The 24739-nt window shown below is 43.1% G+C and overlaps 1 protein-coding gene across 1 annotated transcript; it reads right to left on the bottom strand.

Annotated features, from left to right (window-relative positions):
* Positions 1–701: 701 nt before the first annotated feature.
* Positions 702–24347, bottom strand: MSRB2 (methionine sulfoxide reductase B2). Its single transcript, XM_081104017.1, has 5 exons — positions 24073–24347; positions 15112–15212; positions 10212–10288; positions 2685–2832; positions 702–1582 (listed from the first exon to the last, which is right to left on the bottom strand). The coding sequence occupies exons 1-5, from the start codon at positions 24185–24187 to the stop codon at positions 1478–1480; spliced, it is 546 nt and encodes a 181-aa protein (XP_080960143.1). The 5' UTR covers positions 24188–24347; the 3' UTR covers positions 702–1477.
* Between the last annotated feature and the right edge of the window lie 392 nt (positions 24348–24739).

Genomic DNA, 24739 nt, shown 5'->3' with positions numbered 1-24739 from the left:
TTTCTCAGAAGGAACAATGGAAGCCGTAAGACAATGGAACAAAACTTTAAAATATCAAAATAAAATTTCTCCAAAATTAGAATTCTATGTTCAGGGAAAATAATTCTTCAAAAATGAAGGGAGACCAAATTCATAAAAATTTATACACTAAATATATACAAATTTTTTATATAATTTTTTTAAATAAAGCTTAAAAAATAAAAGAACACATTTTTCTCGCCAACAAAAACAGAAGATTCACCATAAGAATCATGAACTAAAAGAAAATACAAAAGGAGTTCTTCAGGCAGAGGGAAATACTCACACAGGGAAACATGGAGTATCAGGAAAAAATGAAGAGCAATAGAGAGTTGCAATATGCAGGTAAATATAAATGATATTGACATGTATATATTAGTAATAATTTGGGGGGTTTATAAAATGTGTGTAAAATTAAATACATGACAACAGTAACATAAAATATGTGAGGGTATTCATGGAATTTAAAGTGTTCAAAGGTTAGCATTCTTGGAGAAATAAAAAAAGTAATAATTTTCATGACTATAACAAGTTAATAATGCATATTGTGATTTCCAAGGTAACCACTAAAAGAATAATGCATTACAAGTGAATAAAGAAAAAATGGAATAATTTTCCTTTCTTCCCATAAAGTCCCAAAGAAAATGATTTAAATACGCAATAGCAAATGAGTCAAGACTCTCAATTTATAAAACACTTTAGTTGCCACTTGTGTTAGTATAAACAAATGCTATGACCGTGTAATTTAATTATTTTTTGGCATTTGATTTAGTCATTTTTTAATAAAAGAGCAAATTCACAGACTTAGACAAAAGGCGAACAAATGTTGGTTTTTATTTGAACATTTAAAAGTTCAGTAGGCACTTTTACTCACTATTGCTGAAATCTAACAAGCTCCCATTGGAACTTATTTGAGGGTCAAAAGGTTGGAACTAGAATGTTCAATCATTCCAAAATTCTGAAAGAGTCATGCACTCCATCCATCACCATAGGTGCCTCCCAAATCACAGCTCCTCCACAATCCTACTCCTGGGTACTTCTTTCAATGCTGGATTGATTAATCCCTTATTTTCCTTCCACTTTTTCACTCAATACCTCATGTATATACATCCATGAAGGACTTAACTGCAATGGACAGTTCAGGGTAGTTTTGTAGGAATTTTTGGGCTTACAGTCCATTAGCCTCCTAAGAGTCATGCCCTCGCATCCCAGGCAAAGCCTACAGAAGTCAGTGGCTGGAAATGGCTGCCCTTTTGTCATTCTGTGAAATTCCTCAGTCAGAGCAGGAATCAGGGACGAGTTCATTCCAGATAAATATATTAGAGAAGTTGTGACTTGCTTGGTGCCAGCAGCAAATGTAGCCCAGTTTAGTATTAAATTAAACAAGTCAGTCACAGGAATTTTGAAAATTGAGGGTGTAAGTGAAGGAGTGGCAAGGGAAAGGGACTCCTGGAGAGCGTCAGGGTTGCCCTGGTTTGAACTTCAGGGCCACACTGTTGATGCAAAACCTCTGACCAGCAGGCCCAGGTCCATCAGGAAACACATGGCCGAGGTGAGCTTCACACTGCAAAGGAGAGAAGCCTCTGTCATTTCTCCACCGAGAAAGAGATCTTTACGTAAAAGTAGTCAGATGAACCCCACGGGGCCACCCAGTGCTCAACATCTGTGCGGGGGAAAGTCCATTGAATCTGATTAAGAAATGAAAGTAGGCAGAGCACAGAAGTGGTAAATTGCTCTCAGTTTTATCAAAGAGAATATGAGCAAGTTATTGAACTTAGGCCTCGATTTACTCATCCATAAAATAGGAATAAATGTACCTATTTAAGAGAGCTGTTGACGATTAATTGATAAAATGCATATAAAGCCTGGGTAAGTACTCAATAATGTGGTTGTGGCCAGAGTATTATTTTTTTTATTAAGGATAAAACTATGTTCTACTTATCTGCTTGCCTCTGGAGTTTTACACCACCAGAACATTTGAGCACACAAGCATATCGAAATGAATCTGCTGTCTGGATTGGGGCGCGCTCTCCTACCAAGCTCACAGAGGGAAGAGTGCGCTGATGTCACCTGTCGTGTCACTCTGTCCATGACACACGGCCAAGTGGGGAAGAAGGTGGGGAGATGCCACGCACACGAGGCCTTTGCTGCCTGTCCTTGTTCTAAAGCAGCGGTTCTCAACCTGTGGGTCGTGACCCCTTTGGGGGTCGAACGACCCTTTCACAGGGGTCGCCTAAGACCATCGGAAAACACACATATAATTACATATTGTTTTTGTGATTAATCACTATGCTTTAATTATGTTCAATTTGTAACAATGAAATTGGGGGTCACCACAACATGAGGAACTGTATTAAAGGGTGGCGGCATTAGGAAGGTTGAGAGCCACAGTTCTAAAGAATGTTAGGGCCAACTCTTTCTTTCTGATCCTGACTCTGCTCTCAGCTCTGAAAGGCTAGACCCAGGACAGGCTTCTTAGGGGGTGGGAGGAAGGCTCTTTCTCTTCTCTGCACCGCCCAGAATGAGGGGAGGGAGGGAGCGGAAGCTGCAGGAGTAGAAACCCCATGTGCTTCAGGGGCAACGAGGCTTGCCAAGGACAAGAGAGCTCTTTGTGGCACTTGGGACAGCACCAGGGAAAACCCGACAGACAACGCAAAGAAACTCACCTGCTTGCAGACAACCTCTGTGCGAGCTGCTCCCAGTGAGGTGTCCCCACGTCTCAGGATTCCTGTGTTGCTTTCATCAGAGCCAGGCGCACCGTGGGCCTCAGAAAACGAAGGCCACCCAGTGCCGGAGCAGTACTTTTTCTCAGAACTGAGGAAGACATTCCCAACGCTACCGTTATTAGCACCCAAAGAGCATTTTAGGCCCCGACTCATTTTTCTACTGAGCAGATCCGAGTCCCTCCCTCCTCTGCCAGGTCCCATGGCGGGTGATGTGGCAATTCCACAGGGATTTTGCCCACTGCGCCTTCACCATTAAAAACATTGTCCCTTCAGTGTTTCTTTGGTGTTAACGGTTTCTCAGTGTCCAACAAGGAGCTTTGTGGATTGTGCTGCATACTCAGAAACAGATTAAATCCATGTGTTGTAAAGGTAGAAAAGGGGGAAATCGAAGTGAAATAGCAGCGGCTGAAGGAGGGCGCGTTGAGCTCGGCCTGTCAGAGAAGCGCGAGGTCTGATGAAGCAGCCACTTTCTGCACCAGAAACTCTGGGTGATCTCAGCACAGAGACCTGGCCGCCTGCGAGGACCCACGCGCTGACCCTGCCACTGCGCAGCTGTGCGGAACTGGGCAGGCTGCTTCCCTTTCAGCCTTAGTGTCCTCATCTGCAAAAGGGGGTTAAGACCCACCTTATGGAGGTGTTTTGAGAATTCAAAGAGCTACTTTGCGGAGCATATGGAATGTGCTTATGAAAGAACGTTCACTATGACTATTCTTATTAATAAATAAGCCTGGTCGCGCTGAGTCAGTCACTGCAGTGAAGCTGATCCTCGGGGGAGTCCCACAAGGACCAGGGGTGCTGAAGGCTGGGGAGGCAAGAGGAGGCAGCAAATAATCTGCCCACCTAAGACCTGCCTCCTCTCTAAGTGCTTTAAAATAGAAGCTCCCTTAAATAGTGCCAGGAAAGTAGATATTTAAATTTTAAATGGCAGTGAGATGGCTCTAAGGAAAAATGAGAAGAAATGAATCATAAATATTGAAAAAAAAAAAAAAAGCTGAGCAAAGTGAAAAGAAAAATCTGGCAAATGAAATCTCTAGACCAAGGGTGGGCAACCCCTGGCACACGTGCCAAACATGGCACGCCAGTAACTTTTGCTGGCACGCGAAACCCTCTCTTATAATCTTCCATTTACAATTGTTTCTTAATATCGACTTTTTTATTTTTCAGATAAATTCAGTGTAGGTGCATCTTAGATAAATAAATAATTTTACATAACAAGTTATCTTAAAGACCATAGACATGGATTGACGAGAGAGGGGAAGAGCAATTTCAATAGTGTTGAAAACGAGCTACTGAGGACTTGGAATGCCATTCCAGAAAATTTTTTCTGTTTAAAAAACTTTGCAACAGCGTTACTCTCCATGTTTTCATCCACATACACTTGTGAATCTTTGTTCTCGATGATGAATTTTGTTAAGTCTTGTAATAGGAGTAGTCTGATGGATGTAAGTAGTAGCTCATGCATATCTCTGAAGGTCACGAAATATAAACCTGATGTAAAATCTCTGTCATCAGTGATGCAGCAGCAAAAGTCCCACTGATAATATCAAACGGAGTCATAAAGTTTTCTGTCGGACTATCAGTGTACATGTATACATTAAAAAATAAATGTATTTTTCATCATCATATACTGTGTTTTTGTCCCTCGAATGAATTTTATTATTTCTTCAAGGTTCTTCACATATGTACACCTTAAGAGATATCAAGTAGGCCTAACATGTTCTCAAAAAATTAGGGTTGGCACACAGAAGAATTTTGAGTCAGAGATTTTGCTGGTTTTGGCATGCACTCACAAAAAGGTTGCCGACCCCTGCTCTATTCTATGAATAGGGAAGGAAGTTCAGTTTAGAGCAGTGGTTCTCAACCTTCTGGCCCTTTAAATACAGTTCCTCATGTTGTGACCCAACCATAAAATTATTTTTGTTGCTACTTCATAACTGTAATGTTGCTACTGTTATGAATCGTAATGTAAATATCTCATATGCAGGATGGTCTTAGGCGACCCCTGTGAAAGGGTCATTCAACCACCAAAGGGGTCACGACCCACAGGTTGAGAACCGCTGATTTAGAGCATGATTCCCAGCAGAAACATCCTACCTAATAAAGAGGGAGTATGCTAATTGACTTCCATGCCATCACAAAGATGGTGGCACCCACAGCCAATAAGGAGGGAATATGCTAATTGACTGCCCTGCCCTCAAAGATGGCGGCTTCCACAGCAACAAGATGGCCGGCAGGGGAGGGCAGCTGGGGCGAACAGGCTGGCAGGGGAGGGCATTTGGGGGTGACAGGACTGGCAGGGGAGGGCAGTTGGGGGCGATTGGGCTGGCAGGGGAGCAGTTAGGCATCAATCAGGCTGGCAGGGGAGTGGTTAGGGAGTGATCAGGCAGGCAGGCATGTGAGCGGTTGGGAGCCAGCAGTCCCGGATTGCTGGCAGTCTGACATTCCCTGAGGGGTCCTAGATTGGAGAGGGTGCAGGCTGGGCTGAGGGACACCCCACCGTAGTGCACAAATTTTGTGCACTGGGCCTCTAGTCTAATATAATGCAGTGATTTTCCAACATTCTGGTCTCAGGAACCTTTAATACTAAAAAATTATTGAGGATTGCTGAGAGCTTTTGTTTACATGAGTTATATGTATCAATATTTGACAAATTATAAAAACAGAATTTTAAAAATATGCATGCATTATTTTAAAAAACAATGAATTCATTACATAATATAAATAACATTTTTATGATGGTTATATTTTCCATAATGAAACAAACATTTAGTGAGAAGAGTTGCATTGCTTTACAATTCCGCAAACCTTTTTTAAAAAAATATATTTTATTGATTTTTTACAAAGAGGAAGGGAAAGGGATAGAGTTAGAAACATCGATGAAAAAGAAACATCGATCATCTGCCTCCTGCACACCCCCTACTGGGGATGTGCCCGCAACCAAGGTACATGCCCTTGACTGGAATCGAACATGGGACCCTTCAGTCTGCAGGCCGACCCTTTATCCACTGAGCCAAACCAGTTAGGGCTGCAAATCTCTTTAATGTCCAGCTTACCTAAAGGCAACTGAACCTTTATATGGGCTTCTGCATTCAACCTGCTGCAGTGTTGTTCTGAGTGAAGTGTAGGAAGAAGGTGTGGCCTTGCAAATATGTAGTTAGAAAAGAGAGGACCTGAGAGGTCCCATAAAAGAGTCCCAGGAATTCCTGGGGCCCTCAGACAGGCTTTGAGAACCACAGGTATGACTCTGAGGAGTTAAGGGCTTTGTTTTCTGAAAGACCTGGGTGCAAATCCAGACTCTGCCTGTTATATCTATGTGATCTTGGCAAGTTATTTAATTTTTAAAGCCTAGCATCCTAATCAATAGATCAGTGATGGCATCATTACCTCCCAGAGTTACTGAGAGGACTAGCTGAGATATTTTCTGTATAGCATAGTGTCAGACATATGTACATAAGTCAGTAGCTAGTATTTTTTTAATATCATCATTATTATCCATGACATTTGAACAGGTGGGGGTCCAATTAGAAGTGTCTGCATATTCAGGTTGGGTTCTTTACAATCCTTTCGTAAGGGTTCAAAAATATTCATCCATGCCACTCTGGCCCAGGGAAAAACATCTCAAGTATCTTTTAAACATATCCTTTCAACTCTCAACATTATATATAAACTAGTGATTATTAAAGGAATTTCAGTGGAGAATTATGAATACAATAAATTTTTTTAGTGAATGAATCTAAAACTAATGAAAAGTCATTTAAAATATTTTATGGGAAACAATAAACCTTTACTGATGCAATTAACAGAATCTGGAGATTTTGCCAAGTAATAAGAGAGGGCCATCATATATAATTTAAGAGTAAGAACCTAAATATTAAGGCCAATTAGAATTCTAATATACATATTGAAATAATTAGCAGATTATAAGGCCCACCCTTGAAAAACTAAAACCACTCTGGACCATTTCTTCTCATACACTCTTTCATTTATTATTCATCTCTGAAAATTCTATAGCCTCCAAGCCAATAGCACAGGCATCTGGTGATAACTGACAACCCTAGTAGTATCTTAGAAAAATTTCAGTTAACTTGAAAGAATTAAAATTTTTGAAAAGGGGGTTTTAAACAATGTTAGTTACTGGTAACATGTAGGACATCAGACGTTACATAAAAAGGGAACTGGCCAGTGTGCTCGACGGTTAGAGCGCCAGTCTGTGAACTGAAGGGCCATAGGCTCACTTCCCAGTCAAGGGCATATACCTGGGTTGCGGGGTTGCTTCCTACTCCGGTCAGGGTGTGGTGCATGCAGGAGGCAACCAATCGATGTGTCTGTCTCACACTGATGCTTCTCTCCCTCCCTCCCCTCTCCCTTCTCCTCTCTCTGAAAAGCAATGGAAAAAATATCCTCACGTGAGGATTTAAAAAAAGGGAACTAGTATCAGGCTCTGTTTTCGTCTAAGATTTATGACCATGAAGTATGACCACAGTAGATTTCAGTAAACACTTCCAAAATGGGTGTCTGGAGGGACGGAGAAGGAAGGTGAACGGAGGGAGCAGGGAGGGGGCAAAGCCACCACGTGGCAATGTGGAGTCCCCAGGGGAGTGTTCCTGACCCTGGGAAACCCTGATGTAAAGGTCTCTGCTTTGGAGAATCAGCAGAACCTGCACCATATTGGTTCCATGTGAAGGCAAGTCTGCAGGCAGCAACGAACCCATCCACCTAGAGGCAGGGGTCCCACATCCACTCGACTCTTTGCTATTTAGCTGTGGTTGACCGTCTTTTCACCTTCTTTTGACTCTGTACAAGCATTTGAAGGAATGTGTATTTTTCTCTACCCCTACTCCCTATTATTAGGGCTGGTAACTGGGGACAGAGAGAGGGGGAAATGAGAGGCAAAACAAGAATAATTCCCAAGACTAGCTTCTTAAGTGGGAAGCATGTTCAAGAATATAGTCTTCAAAAAAAGATAGTCTTCATTTATAGATTCTCACTAATCAGAATACATTCTCAAGAATGCCTCATTATCAGATACACTCATGCAGACAGCCCAAAAAGGATCTATCTCTTTCACTGCCAACGCTGCTGCTAGTATTGAGTGCTTGGCATGTGTGAGGCGTTGCTCTGATGCTCTTGCATGTCTTAACTCATAACTCAGTTAATCCTCCCAACAACCTTATACATTCAGTACTGCTACCACACTCATTTTACAGGTGAGCAAGTTGAGGCACAGAGAGGTTAAGAAGCTTGCCCACAATCATAGGGTAATGGAGCCAGGATGTACATCTTGGCAGCCTTATCCACTCTGCTACACTATAAACACATGTATCTTTAAAGAGTATATTCTGGAACCTAAATGATTCTTATGAATCTATTCTTATTTCTCTTAGTCTTGGCCGCAGCAGGAAAATGGAACAGAAACAAACTCAAAAGTCCTTAAAAAAAAGAAAAACTTTTCAATTAAAATTAAGTGATTGAAAAGAAACAAATATAGTTGGTGAACTGGCAGTTCAGGAAACTGGCCACCTGGTAAACACGCTTTTGGAGAATTGGCTGGCTTGTTAGTCCTGGCTGCTTCACTACCTTAGTGACCTGGGGCTGGTCATTCAACTTCCTTAACTTAGACTACCACTGTGATAATACAGTAGCCTGGCCACACGTGGCCTTATCAGTTAATTAAAATAAAATAAAATAAAATGTTCTGGTTTTCAGTGGCATTAGCCACATTCAAGTGCTCAATAGCTATATGGGATTAGTAGCTACCATATTGGATGGAACAGATATAGAACATTTGCATCAGAAAGTTCTACTGGACAGAGCTTTCTGCTCTGGTCTCTTGGATCCTCCCGGATCCAACATTCTGTGAGTCCAATGCCTGAACTATGTGGTGAGTGGATGGCAGGCACTGTATAGGAAGAAGGTCTCAACTTTACTCCTGCACAAACTAGATCACCAATGAAGAAGAGGGGGAGGAGGAGGGAGAGGAGGGAGAGGAGAAGGAGGAGGAGGAAGAGGCAGAGAAGGGGGAGGAGAATGTTCTTACAAGGATGGCTTCTAATCTTTTGTCTTCACTCTGGCCAGTTTGGCTCAATGGCTAGAATGTCAGCCCATGGCTAAAGGATCTTGGGTTGGATTCCAGTCCAGGTTGCAGGTTCCATCCCCGGCCCTCGGGGCATGTGTGGGAAGCAACCAGTCAATGTAGCTCTATCACACTGTTCTTTTTCCTGTCTTTCCCCCTCCCTTCTACTCACTCTAAAAATCAACAAAAAAAATATCTCAAGTGAGGATTAACAACAAAATAATAATAATAATAATAACCTTTTGTCTTCACAGTCCAAAGACAGAAACAGAACATCTGTCTTTTCCATACAGTAACAAAGCAGTCCTTGATACTTTTACAACATGGTTCTTTGGCTTAAAGCAGGTTGGCCCTCTCAAGGTCCTACTCCTCCTCTTTAATGGGACTAAAGGTCATGGCATAATTAATGTCTCAGAATACGCACATTTTACTGTGTCAAAATTAACCTTTGTCCCAGGCCATCCCAGGCTGACTGCCATCTTAGACATCTCCTCACCGGCTACTGACAGAAGGAATGAAACCAGGCAAAGGCCTGCCTACCATGAGCATGAAGGAAAATCAATCTTAATTGTTCCTCATTCTTGAAGGCGGGTCTGGCTTTCCCAATTCAGCTCCCATTAGCAGGAAAACCCAGTCTGCTCAAAGCCAAAGGACAGAATGAAGCACTGCCTAATGGAAGACTCACAGAACTGGCTTGATTTATATTTTATTCTAAACCAATTTAGCGTTGATGCAAAAAGAAAACAACATCTTTGAAGTTCTGAAAAACAAGACTTCAAAGATGTTTTCCTTTCTTCTCCATTGAGTCTTCTTTTTTTAGACTGTTTCCTGCATGTCTAAACAAAAAAGTCTTTGTTGAGAGATTTCAGATCCTGATTGACTTAAACGAGGCTTTGAAATCAAGGGACAATTAAATTTACTTTCAGCTACATAGAGGAGGGATGGTATTCACTACTGTCAAGCATTGTGGGGAATCTGTCCTCATAAAATTCTACATTTCCTAAATTTAATTATAAACCCATTTTCCCTGGGAGAGATACAGTTTTAATCACATGGCCAAGCAAATGCTATTATGGTTTAGATTTCTTTAAATACTTTCCCAGGAAAAACTACTAATAGCTTTCTCTGAAGGTGCCCACCAAGACTTATTTATCTTGCTATTTCTTGAGGATACAGAAAGAAAGAATATAGGCTAAGAAGTCTTGTTTACTGCTCTAAATGCTAGAAATAATTAAGACAAGCAAGTATCTTATACAAATAGCTCTCCTTATAGCAACCATGCCAGATGAGAAGGACAATTAAAAACAACATGAGTGCATTTTTATCCAAGGCCTCAAATGAGGCAGAGCTTAGAAGTCTGTTATCCTTCAGAATCGCTTGGTCTTTGATCTCACCTGAAGAGCGGGCTGTCACAGCACACACAGTGATACATTCCTGGTGCCTTGTTATTCAGGTAGATCCCACTGAAAGGCTGAAAGTCAATCCGATACAGCATGTTAGGTTTCTCATAACACCAACAGGAGATAATACAATAGATTTAAATTCAAGATGAAGTCCCCAAATAAAGGACTTTTGGTACTAATTTGACAAAGTGCAAATATCACCAGAGAGAAGATTACCACACACCCAATGAAGCAGCCTGTGGGCTTCTTTACAACCCAGACTTCAATGTGCCAAATATTCAAATTAGGCCATTCATCATGCCCTGTATTTACATAGCACCTTTCCTCCGGGAACATCAAAGTCCATGAAAAGGGGAGAGAACAGTCCTCTGGATTGTGTAGGATTTCAGTCTCCATTTGAAGAGAGTCAATACAACAGGAATCTAGCTTTCTGTCGAAAACGCTTTGAAATCTCCAATTAAAGACAGAATATAATTACATAAAAAGTATCGCTCAGTGAGATCAAGATCATGCCTTTAATATGCTTCACATAGTGTTCAGGACACTGCATACTTAATAAATGTTAAATAATGAGTTAAGTTCTTCCCGTGCCTAAGTGACGACTTAGATGGAATTACTATGCTCACTGCGGCTTCAGAATTTGCAGGTTTTCAAAGATTAAGAGGAACACAGAGACTTGAAGCAATGAGTGGGCTGAGTCAATGTTTTATTAAATGTTATTTTACAAACCGAATCTCACTGGTTTAAAAAAAAAAAGACAATTTTTGTCCAATTCTTTTTGTCAAAGAAAATTAAAGAAAAAGTAACCCTTTCACTAGCCAACTATGAACCACTGTCTCATTTTATGGGATGGAAGAGAAGCGGAAGTACAGAATGGCTCACTGAGCCACCGAACTGACTCAGGAAATATGTTGGACTCTTCTGGACACTCTCGATTTCTCAACTCAACAAGTTCACAGGTTAAACATTCAAATTCCCTGGAGTGGTATTAACAGCACATTTCCAGGGAGCTAAATAACGGACGGTTTCAAATTAACCTACTGAGCCTACCATCTGGTCACACTTGGATGTTTTCCCTCTTTAAAGACCCTAAACGTAGCTGAAGAAATCTGAACAGTAGTGAGCTGGTGGCTCTATGGCCCATCCCCCTGAACACTTGCTCCCAACATTGGTATGAATGAGCATCTATCATGAGGAGGAAGTTTCACATACCTCCCACAGGGGCTGATGAGAAACACGAGCCCAAGGGCTCCCAATTCTAAAGCCGATCCAGAAAAAACCTACTCATAGGATCCAGACAACCTGATAACATTAAAAATATAATTTTGTCTGCATCATTACAGGGGCCAGCCGGACAGAGAAAGTAACAAAGAACTGGTATTATAGTTTAAAAAAAATGAAATAAAAAGGGAGCTCCAGCTGACATATTAGATGAAATGACATCTCCGAGCTGCCCCCTTGCCTGATTTCCTGATGTCTCCCTCCCCCTTCCCCAATTTCATATGAACCATAGCTCTTATTTAGGGCTAAACTCAGTTTCCATCTCAATTGTTCATACTCATGTTCATACTTGGAAACCTAATATGTGCCCAGTGGAGACTTAAATGGGGTGCGCACACCAAGTGTGCATATGAAGAAGGGGTTGGAGCAGGGGAAGAACACACGGAGGCAAAGAATAACCACACAGCCACTAACACAGGCCTGTATTTAGCTGTGGCAGGAGCAGTGGCAATGAAAAGAAGAGGATAAATTCAAGAATTATTTCGAAGAGAGAACTGAACGACTGTATGGGGAAGGGGGCAGAGTCAGAGATGGCATGACTCTCAAGATACCCCTGGGGTTTTCAAGGTCTGTGCTATGGACGGAATGTTTGTAGAAGCCTAATCCCCAATGTGATGGTATTTGGGGGTGGGACCTTTGGAAGGTGACTAGGTCATGAGGGTGGAGCCCTCATGAATGGGATGGTGCCGTTGTAAGAAGAGACACAAGAGGGAAACCGTTCTCTTTCTCCATCATGTGAGGACACAGCAAGACGGCGGCCATCTGTAAACCAGGAGGAAAGCTTTCTCCAGTCATTGACTTGCCGTCTCCTCGATCTTGGACTTTCTAGCCTCCAGAACAGTGAGAAATAAATGTTTGTTGTCTACGCCCTCCAGTCCATAGTATTCGCTACAGCAGCTCAAACTGACTAAGACAGACTATCTGGACCAATGGGAGTTCTCCTTTCTTTGATCTTGTCAATACAACATACCTGTTGGAAACAGATCACACCCTGAAAAGGGATGATTTGCAGATAATTTAATACAGAACTAGTCACAAACTATTTCCACAAGGCGAATGGAAATCAACAAGGGAGGGTAAGCACCCCTGGGCCAATGACCATAAGAACACACTGCCCCACCTAGGCCTGTTGGGCAAAGGCGGGGGCAGTTAGCAGAACCTGTGACACAGCAGCTGTAGGCGAAGGCTGCCTGTGAAGCTGCAATCTGGACTGAGAAAGTGGCAGGTAATACACCTTTTAAAAAATTGAAATAAACAGGAAGCCCCAGCTAACATAGTAGATGAAATGACATCTCTGAGCTACCTCCCTGCCTGATTTCCTAATGTCTCCCTCTCCCTTCCCCAATTTCATACAGCCCTAGCTCTTTCTTAGGGCTACACTCAGCTTCCATCTCAATTGTTCATACTAGAGGAACACAGTTCTAGGGAAGACTGTGGTTCCCGACCTCTCTATTCTGCCATCTGATCTCCTGGCAACTCCCATTGGTCAAACTCAATCAGTAGCCAGAGGGCAAGGGAGATGGTTACTCTTCTCAGGGCTCAGAGCAGGTAAAGCAAGTGGAGAGCAGATCTGGGGGGCAGACAGAGGCCTGCATAAAGCCAACCTTCTATTGATATCTGACTTTTAGTTATTGCTCAACCACGCTGTAAACTCCTTCACCATACCTAGCAGAGTGCTGGCACATTACTGCTGCCCAATAAAAACACGTGGAACTCATTGTTAATTTTGAGTCACCAAATAGAAAGCTTAGATGTTTTACTTCTCTTTCCTTAGGCCCATGAAGCCAACAAAAGCTTAAATTCTAAAAAGTTAAATGTGACAATGGATCAAGTGAAAAGGATTTATAACATTAGTTAAAAATAATGGATGAGTCTCATTTTGTAAAATGGCCAAATGCACAGCATATAATGTACCATCTGTCTGAGAATCTCACAGATTTATTCTCCTAAACATCTGGCAGCTCATCTCCAGGCTCTGTATACTTACCAAACTCCGCCTGAGAGCAGGGCTGGCTTAGACTATTCTGGGAATATACACTACTATACAGAGCACCACATATGACTCCCTTAAGCCATCTGCAATAATGGTGAATACAGTCTCTTTCCCAGTAAAGGATTTATTCAAATGCCGCCCACAGGAAGTTTTCAAAAATGCCAGTCTTTCATGAAAATCTATTGGGATCTGCTGGCCTGTCTTATGACTGCAGCATAGGAGAAGTTGAGGGTGAGACCATGATTATCAGGCCACATGCAATTAGACTGCAGCCGTGGGCAAACTACGGCCCGTGGGCCCGGCCCATTTGAAATGAATAAAACTATTGAAAAAAAGGACCGTACCCTTTTATGTAATGATGTTTACTTTGAATTTATATTAGTTCACACAAACACTCCATCCATGCTTTTGTTCCAGCCCTCCGGTCCAGTTTAAGAACCCATTGTGGCCCTCGAGTCAAAAAGTTTGCCCACCCCTGAATTAGAGAGCTACTTGAACTTTTGCAGGGACTGCTAAGGTAAAGATATAAATACTCTACAACTTTGCACAACCACTGTGCTGTGGTCCTCTATGGGGTCTGCTTCACAAATGAAAGCATCTAATCACAAGTTCAATAATTATATTCCAGTGCCCATATTTGGGTCTAAGACAGACCACTTGTTAAGAAATGCAGGGCTGTAAAAATGATACTGTCATGAGGAACCACTGAGGACTGTTCTCTCAGGAAATGAATAAAGGTGCGATTGTTGAATACAGTGTAAATAATGTTCCCACCTCTTAGTCTTCAGTCATTTAACATTCAGAAAATTTATTTTTTATTGCCAGACACCATGTTATGTGATAGGAATACATCGATGATGGACAATGCTATGAAGGAAAAGGGCTGTTAAAAGCAAACCCAGGTTGGGGCTGAGAAAAGGCTTCTCTAAGGAAATGAAATATGGGCTGAGAGCTGAAATATAGGTCTGAATGAATTGGGGGGGCAGGTGATGAGAAAGGAGAACACGGGTACAAGGGCCATAGGGGAGAAGTAAGCCCAGGGCATTTGAGAGGTGAAAGGACAGTGTGGTTCAAGTGCAGAGATTGAGAGGTAAAAAGGCAGGATTTGAGGATGGGGATGGGAGGTAGGCAGATCCCTTAGGTCCTTGTTATCTATTTAAACACTTTTCTCTTTGCCTTCAAAGCAGTGGGAGCCATGGAAGGATTTTGAGCAGGGGAGCGATGTGGTCAGATTTGCGTTTTGAAAAGATCTTTGGCGGCCGTGTGGGGAATGGCTAGATGAGGAACAAGAATGGCTGTTGAGTAGAACAGATGGAGGCTACTACAGTCTGAGCAGCGAGAGAGGGTGGGAACCTGGGCCAGCATGGCAGCAAGAGCAGTGGCCAGCAGGAGAGTGAATGGGAGGTAATTTGGGAGGCAGAAGAGATGGAGGGTGGACAGTGACATGAACCAGGGAAGGTGTCTGGTTTCTGCAACTGGTGGACAGCAATGGCCTGAGAACAACGAAGGGGCCGGATCTGTCGAGTAGATGATGATGAGTTAGGTTTTGTGATTAGGTCTATCCCAATCCTGACCTCCAGGCCTGCAAGCAGAAAACTGTCCGTCCGTTTAGCTTACCGGTTCAGTTCCTTTTTCTCTGGTGACATAGAACTGCTCGGGAGTCAGCTTCTTTCGCCACTCACTCTTGGTGAGAGATGGCTCATGCTTTGTAAGAGACCCTGTATTGTTAAATAAGATTTATTTTTTATTAAAACAAAAGGGCATAATCACCTTTTCTTCCTCAGCCTGTCTCCCAAAGGGCACTATCACCCAGCAGAACAAGTCCGTCCCTTCCCCGCGCCCACTCCTTCATTCTCCAGGGACCAGAAAGCTCTGGTACAAAATGCTTTAATTGAGTCATTAGCTTAATAAGAAATGAGTAATAAGTAGAGAGCCAGTTTTCTAGTCCCCCTAGAGCACAGAAGTGAAAGAGGCAGCTGAAATATGAAATAATGCCAAATAAATTCTCCTCAGGTACCTAGGGGTAGAAATTGATCCTTCTTCCATTACTTATGTTCAAAGGAGAAGTTTCTGTCAGGATACATCTGGGAGTAGTTGAGTGATTGGAGAGAAAAGAACGTCGAGCTAGTGGATTATTAAACTCCTTTCCCTTGCGGGCTTATAAAGATATCTCTGACTTTGTTTGGCAAGGGAGGTCTTTATTAAAAAACCTTTTTGTGAGGAAAAAAAGACTGCTATAGCATATACTCCTGAAAGGGAAACTGAGACCCACCATAATCTATTCTAATGCTTCATGGTTTTTGTTCACATTTTGTTCTTTCTACTCTCTCTGGCTTCTATCTTACTACTTCTATCCCTATGGAAATACAGCTCATTAACACGTAATTTTTCAGGAACCCAGCTCTTGGGAAGCAAAGCAAAATGTATTTATGTGACAATAATTACTGGTCAGTGGCTTTTAGAGTTATCAGGCAGGACGCCAAGTAATAAATGCAGAAGGAATGATAAAAATGTTTAAGTCACCATTTTTGCAATCACTAAAATAATCACTGATTCAAGTAAGAATCATCAGGGGATTCCAAACTCCCTAGGTAAAAGACTGTTGAAGAATGGAATAGTCAAAGATTTTAAAAATATGATGTCAAATATTAATTACAAGGAAGAAAATATTCCTTGACAATGGAAAAATGAAGAAGTCACCACCTTAACCAAGTAAGCCAAGTTAGCATCAGCAACAGTAGGGCAAGCTGACATAGTGTGTGATGCACTAGGGACACATGAACCACCCGCGCCCCCCCCCCCCCCCCCGCCAAGCAACTCCCTCTCCCCCCAACTGAACTGAATCTGTTCTCAGACGGCTCACTGAGGACTTTTAAGTAAAAGAAGTGTCCCTAGGAACACTTCATCCCTATCTCCTTTACTTCTCAATAATACTGACACTTGATATTCTTTCTTTTGGGGTATATTCTATTCCTTTGGCTTCCATGACACCAAATTCTCTTGAGCCTCCGATGACTCCCTTTCAGTATCTTTACTCAACTCCCCTTCCTCTAGCCATCCCTGGTATCTTGTGTGCTTCAGAGGAATCTATCCGTCCTAGGCTTTCTTCTGTCATCCCTCGTATCTTATGCGCTTCAGAGGAATCTATCCATCCTAGGCTTTCTTCTGTCATCCCTCCACACCTGCCTCCTGGGTGGTTTCATCCATCTGGTAGCTTCAAGACTCACCTACATCATGAGACTCCCAAATATATTTTCCTCCCCATCCTCAATCTCTCTGCTGAGCTCCAGATCCATATACAGGGGAGGTCAAAAGTAGGCTTACAGTTGTAGGTGACATTTTTTTTGTTAATAAAGCTATTATAATAATCATAATCTGCAGGTCTTTTTCCATTTGAACAACTGTAAACCTACTTTTGCCAACCCTGTATAATCGACACTTGGATATCTCTACTAGGATGTCCCATCTCAAACAACATGCACAAAAGGCCTTTATGTATCTCCCCCACCCCAACCCAAATCTGCTCCCCTTCTCACATGTTCTAGCTCATCCACCCCATGATTTAAACCAGAAAGCCAGGCCATGATCCATGATTCTTCCCTTTTGCTTGCACCAAGCCCTGTTGGTCCTACTTCCTAAGTAACTCTAGATCTGTTCATTCTCCCTTTTCTGCTGCCACCTTGCATCAGGCCACCATTCTCTCCAGCACAGATTATTACAAAAGTCTCATTCGTATGCCCTTGCCTATCCTAACCACTTCCTTTTTCTCACTGCCCCAAACTGTTCAATGCAACATAATATACTCAAGTTAAATTCCAAACCCATTAATGTGACTTCAAGGCCCTGTGTGATTTGGCCCTAGTTACCACCTTCAACTCCTCCCTTCCACTATGTTCCAGTTCTTTTGAACTGCAGTCCTCTGAGTCCCCAGAACTTGTCATGGTTTGCCCAGCTTTTCACTTGTTGTTAAGATGGAGTGAAAACTTCCCAGATCCTTGCATTCTGGTCCAGAAACTGGAGGACTTCAATCTCTGGTCTCAGTTTATATGTTAGTTCTCCAGGAGACCCTCCCTGAACACCGCCACTCCTTCCCCAAGTCTAGGCTGCAAGATCCTCCTCCGTGTTCTTCCTTTATGGACTATTTAATCACCATGATGGGAAGCTGATTTGTCTGGGTGTCTATAAAGTCTACCGAGTCTATAAAGCAGTAAGGTAGAAGCCAGACTAGAAGCTGAACATCTGAAAGAATTGTCTTTGTTCAATGTGTCCCTAGTATATACTGTAGTGCTTTGGCATTTAATATTCATTTCTTCATTCATTCAGTCAACAAATATTTATAGAACACCTACTGTATGCCAGATACTATTCTAAATGTTAGGGATTTAGGGGTAAAGAAAACAGATAAGAATCACTGCCGTTAGAGAGTAGAGGTAAAATTAACTAAATAAGTAAGGGACATAGACCTTTAGGTGATTTTTCAAAAATCACAAAGGCAAGCAGAGAGGGAGGATGTGTGTATACGTTTATTTATGTGTGTGTATATATGTGCACATGTACATACACACACAATTTCCAATAGAGTAGTCAGAGAAGGCCTAATTAAGAAGATGACTTAAAGGAAATGAACAAACATGCCATGGGAATATGTACAAGAAGAGCACTGTAGGCAAGAGGAAAAACAGGTGGGGTGGGCCTGGCATGCCTGATGAACAGCAAGGAGACCAGAGGCACTGGAGTGGAGTGAGCAAGAGAAGGTTAGTGGAAGTGAGAACAGAAAGGCAATGAAGCCAGATCAGTTAGGGCCTTGAAGGCTACTTGTAAAGACATTTGCTTTTATTCTGAGTAAGTTTGGAAGTCACTGGAAGATGAGCAGAGGCATAACATGACCTAACATTTAAAAAGGATTAGTGGCTGGCATATATTAAAAAAAAAAAAATGAAGCAGGGCAAAGGCTGAAGCTGGGAAATCAGTATGAAGGTAACGAATGATCTGGCTGAGAGATGGAAGAGACTGGGATCAGGGTGGGAGCAGTAGTGCCTGGAGTGGTCAGACACTAGAAGCATTCTGGGCAGAGCAGGAAGATGTGCTGCTGGGTCAGACAGGGAGTATGAGAAGAAGAAAAGGGTCACAGGTCACTACTCCAAGGCTTTGGTCGTGCACTGGACAAAGGGGAAGGCTACAGAAGCAGCAGGTGTGGAAGCTTGGTGTTAGGTGTAGGTTTAACAATGTCAATTAGATATTCAAATAGAGAGGTCAGGCAGGCAGTTGGATATATATGGATTTAGAGTTCAGGGAGAGGCTCAAGGTAGAGATGTACATTTGGGACTCCTCAGCATTAAGATGTATTTAAAGCCCCAAGTCAATGAGTATAGACAGAATAGAGAGGCCCAAGGGCTTAAAACTCTGAGGCACTCCGAACATGCGGGCTGAGGATATGGGGAGGAATGGACAGAGATGGAACGGAACTGAGAGATATGTGGTGTCCTGGGCACTAAGTATTTTAGGAAAAATGGCATAATCTACTGTTTTGAAAGATCAAGAAAGAGATGAATGATAATTGACCACTGAGTTTAGCAATGTGGAGATCACTGGTGATGTGAAAAAGAGGAGTGTAGGTGAATCTGATTGGAATAGATTGAATAAAAGAAAAGAAAGAGGGAAAGGAAGATTGTGTCTGGGGGAAGCTGGAAGGGAAAGTCAGGTCAAAAGCATATTTTAATATGAGAAAATTACAGTATTCTAGTGTGTTGATGGGACTAATTCCGTCGAGATGATAAATTGATGATTTAGGAAAGAACGGGGATAATTGTGGAGTTATTTTTTGAGTACACCAAATATGGAAAACAATTAAATTGAGAAAAATTTACTAACTACATAAGCTTTAGATAACTATTCAAGATAATAATATGGGAGTTTTATAAAGCACTGCAAGCTTAAACTACCAACAGAATGGTTGAAACATTTAAAATCATTGTAGGCTGGGTTATCAGGTAGAATTGTTTTGTTACTATTTTAAGAGCAAATAGGATGAAAACTAGTTTTAATGGATGTGAATTATTTGCTTACGCATAAGGGAAGTAAAAGGCATTCCATTGTAGACTACTTAAGAGACTGGTAGATGTATGGGTATAACTACATTTTATAAGCCTTCATCCGAGGGCAAAATTCTAAGAGATGACCAATGTGCCAATGTGTCAGAGTGATCTAAGCTGGGACGTGTCACACAAAGGCCACCCCAAAAGGTGGAAAATTGTAAAGAGTTAAAACAGGCTTTGCTAGTGAGAATGGACTGTCTTGATTTCTGCTTCTAGAGCAGTGGTTCTCAACCTTCCTAATGCCACGACCCTTTAATACAGTTCCTCATGTTGTGGTGGCCCCCTACCATAAAATTATTTTTGTTGCTACTTCATAACTGTAATTTTGCTACTGTTATGAGTCACAATGTAAATATGTGATATGCAGGATGTATTTTCATTGTTACAAATTGAACATAATTAAAGCATAGTGATTAATCACAAAAACAATATGTAGTTATATATGTGTTTTCCGATGGTCTTAGGCAACCCCTGTGAAAGGGTCATTCGACCCCAAAGGGGTCGCGACCCACAGGTTGAGAACCACTGTTCTAGAGCATAAACTCTGGTCTAGAAAGGAATTTATGAAATCTGAACCATGGCTATCACTGACATCCACCAAGGAAAGGGGCAACAGAGCACCTTGATGAAAGCTCTCCTTTCCCTTCAAATACCTGTGCTGCCATGCCACTCCACATGTATTCTTGGCTCTGGCAAAGATCTTGCATTATTTCTATGGATAGCTAAGTAGAGGATCAACTTTTGGTATTAAGGTTGGGGGATTTATAGTCTGTAAAGCTGCCATTATCTTCCTATGTCTTTTTGGGGAGGGAGTGGAATGGGATTGGAGGAAAACCCAGAGGTGACACGTGAACTCATTGTTTTGGCTGATTTTTCTTTGTTAAATGACATTTAAATATATAAAATAAATATCAAAAATATAAATCTTTGTTTTACTATGGTTGCAAATATCAAAAAATTCCTATATGTGACACGGCACCAGAGTTAAGTTAGGGTTTTTCAAAATGCTGACACGCCGAGCTCAAATGGTTCGCCATCACTGCCTTAGTGTCTTTCAGCCTGCAGTTCAATTTCACAGTTAACATTGGAAAGTGGGAATTCATGAAGGGCCAGGTTCAGTGGGATTCCCATGCTTCAGCTTTGAACCTAAGGCATGAATCCTGTTTGAGCTCCCAGCTCCCTCCCCCCTAGCTCCATATTTTACTTCACCTGTTAAAGAGTGCCTACCTACTTTCAGACACTCACCTTCTTCCTCTGCCCTAATTGTTTTTAGTTTAAAATGTATATATAAATTCTTAAACAAAATAATTACTCCTTCATCTAATACAGTAAGAAACCACACTTTTCATGGCTCTTCTAATCCTTATCTATATGTACCTTTTACGCTATAATTGTGTGGGAAAGGTTTCATTGATGGGTATCAATGTTCAGACTAGTTGAGGAGGCACAAATTCAAGCACCAATTACACAACGTTTTGTTGCCAATCTGCCAGTGTGGATGACTGTTTCAAGGGGAAATAGACTCTGCCTTGATAGCCAAATGGCAAATGGTCAGTTGAGTGCTCTCAGAGCAGGATATAGGTGGTCTGCATCACTTGCAGCGGTTTAAGCCAGGTGTTATGAACTGAATGGTGCAACCCCCCTTACCCGCAAACACACTTCATATGTCCCAATCCTCAGTATCTCAGAATGTAATCGTATTTAGAGATAGGACTTTTAAAGAGATGATTATGTTAAAATGAGGCCATTAGGATGGGCCCTAAACCAAGCGTGCACGCGCGCGCGCGCATACACACACACACACACACACACACACACACACACACACACACACACACAAAACCCTCTGCAAAGGAAGGAGACAGGCCTCAGGGGAAACCAACCCTGCTCCACACTTTGATCCTGGACTTGCAGCCTCTAGAACTGTTAGGAAATACATTTCTGTTGTTTCAGCCACTGACTATGGTATTTTGTTATGGCAGCCTGAGCAGAGTAATACACTATGCTTTAGGAAATGACTAAAGTTTGGAAAAAAAAAACTGCATTATGAGTAAAATCTGTGCTACTTTACCAAGCAGCAATTTAGGTGCATGGACAGACAACACACAGCAAGGTCTCACTTGGGAATAAGTGAATAAGTTAAGCCTTGTGGCCACCAGTGATGAGAGGAGTGCAGGTGTTTTCTGTCCTCGGTCCACATCGCCTGCACCTCGTGTGGTTCCTTTAGGACCCACATGTCTTTCAGATTCCCTTGTTATTTTCACTGCCAAAAAGTTAGGGCTGTTGCTGCTATTGGATTCGATGGCTACCTGCCTTAATCTATGCTTTGGTAAATTCAAATTCCCTTGGGTTCCTTACTCTCTCTGTGCTGTGTGATTTGCACAGGCTAGATTTCTTGTTGGCCATATGTTCCATAAGGGGTCCTTGACTTTCTCATCTTTAAGCAAACACACTCTTGCTCATATGGTTACCCACTGGTTACCTCCTTTGGGTTTTGCTAACCTTTCTGGCCACAGGTGCTACACTGCCAATTGTCACACATGAGCCAGCCTCATTTCAATAACTACTTGTTGAAACTAAAAGAACTTATTAGGAACTGGGGTAAAAACCAGTCTAATCTGTAGACTTAATCTTCTCTCCCACCACAGTGACTGGACCATGTTAAACTTTGGCTCAGGTAGCCTCCTAGCAGAGTATCTCTAGGAAGAACGCTTTCCTGAAACAACAGATTGTTTTCTCCAAATACTTCTAACTTTCCTCTTCCATTTGCTCTTTCTCAATCTGGATGACAAAATTACAAGAGCCTAACCTTTTGTTTATCAGAAGTCCTCTGGAGAACAGTCCCCTGTCAGTTTCAATGTCTTCTCATTTCTCTTTCCCTCCAGCCATCTTCCAGTCCACAACATAGGTTAAATGTGGACTATACTTTTATCTTCCCATTTTGTCTTTCCCATTTACTAATTAAGCATAACTACCATTTATTGTGTGCTTATTAAGTGCCAATTATTGTGATAAAGCATTTTAAATTATTTTTGCCCATTTGTTCTGTGCAAAAACCCCATTATTGTCATTATCCATATTTTATAGAAGAACAGGTTTAAGCTTACCAAGTTCAAGATGTGCCCAAAGACACAGCCAGTAAGGAATACTGTCCACACCGAAGCCCTTTATTACCTGTTAATCATTTTTAATGGGTGCTTCATAGTTTGCTGAACTTTCATGGCTTATGTAAGCATTCCTTAATTGGTGGGCATTTAGGTGATAGCCAGTTTCTGGTTCTTAAAAGTAGTGCTCTTAAAACATCTTTGCGCATATAGCTTCGTCCTCTAGAATAACTTCCTTAGGATAAACGCCTGGGGGGGGGGGGGGGCGGGTGTGTGATAAGTTTCACAGTTCTAGTTACCCACTGGTGTCTGGCCAAATTTTAATGTTGCTGAAGAACTTCAGATCCAAAGGCAACTTAGTGGGCTGTTTCCGACAGCACCAATTACATTCATAAAGGGCACGTTTCTGCTGAAACCACCAGCCCGCAGGGGAAGTAAGGCGAGCTCTAGCCTACAGTTATGACGTTCCCATCACCGGTGGTTCTCAGCAAACCAGTGGTTGGCCCACAGCAGGCAGGCAACAAATCTCGTCAGATTGGCTAATTATAGGCACTAGTGGGGTTCTGAAGGCCATAACCGGAAGTCATGTTGGATCAGCTCCTATTCCATAACACTCCATTTTGAAAACTTCCAGGAATAAAGAGTTCCAAGTGACGGGGGGCATTTTCAGCGGCGTTAGGTATCTCTAAATGTCTTCAGTGGACACAGAACAGAAGTGGATCCAGAGATGGCCGGGAGGCCAACCCTCCGGGGCCACTAAAAGCCTGGAAACAGATCTTAAATACAGGGGACTCCGTACTGAAGAGTGAAATGCAAAGACGCCCAGATGAGACAGCGGCGCCAGAGGCATTCTGCAAAAAAACATACACACATTCCCCGGTCCGCCTCAGCCCCTGACCAACCATGCCTCTCAGTTTAGGGGGGACGGGTCAGTGGCCGCTGTTTCCCTGGGTCCTGAAACGTACCCAGAAACAGAGCAGGGCAGGGAGCCCCTTCCCAGGACCCGGGGTCTGAAGTGCCCGCTCCCAGACGCGCGCCCAGCACGGGACGCGGGGCCGGGGTCCGACCCGGGCGCGCCGCACGGGAGCGCGCCGTCACCACCGCGGCTCCGGCCGCAGCCACGACGAGCGTCAGGGGCTCCCGGGCCCGAGATGTGGCGCAAAAGAAAGGGGCGTGTGTGCGCGTCCTGGGCGAGGATCGACAGTACAGATTCTATACCTTTCCGCCAGTTCGCAGGGCCTCCCCGGCCGCCCCTCCACTTGACAGCCAGTGTCCTCGCCGGCTCCAGAGCCAGCGCCCAGGCACCCAGGCCGCGGCGAGTGAAACGGAGAGCCCGAAAGACGGGGGGCGGCGCGGGGCCCGCGAGGCCCGCGTCCTACCTGCGTCCCCGTGTCCCGTCCTGGCGCCGAGGACCAGGCGACCAGGTCGGCCTCCCGCAGCCCGAGGAGGCGCCTCTCGGAAGAGCAGCCGCAGCCTGCGGAGGAGGAGCGCCATGACGCCGGCCGCAGTCCCGCCCCGCGCGCCGCCTCGCCCTGCGTCCCCGCCTCCCGCCCCGCGCTCCACCCTCCCGCGTCCCTCCTCTTCCCCCTCCCTCGGCTGCCCCAACCCACCTTCCCGCGGCTCTCCCTGCACCCCACCCTCTTGCCCTCCCGACTGCCCCCTCCCCTTCTCCCAGCCTCTCCTTCGGGCCCCTGCCCCCGCCTGCTCCCCGCCTGGCCCTGCCCCAACCACCCGTGCCCACGCCGCTCTTCCCCGATCCAACTGGTCTTTGTGCGTTTTCTAGAATTCTGGATAAAGGGAACTACAGATTGGTTTGCATTTTTTTTTTTTTAGTTGACTATAAGTGAAATCATAGGAAATGTACTTGATTTTGTCTCACTTCTTTCAGCATAAATATTTCAACACATTCATGTTTTTTGAGTGTAAGTTATTCATCCCTTGTTAGTGCTAAGTAATACTCCATTTATGAATATCCCATGAATATCCCAATACCACAATGTATTTATCTAGTCACATGTTGGCAGGCATGTACAATGTTTCCAGTTT

This window comes from Myotis nattereri (assembly GCF_964212035.1).
Source record: "Myotis nattereri genome assembly, chromosome: 1".
Taxonomy (NCBI): Eukaryota; Metazoa; Chordata; class Mammalia; order Chiroptera; family Vespertilionidae; genus Myotis; species Myotis nattereri.
This window is presented reverse-complemented; position numbering and strand designations above follow the sequence as displayed.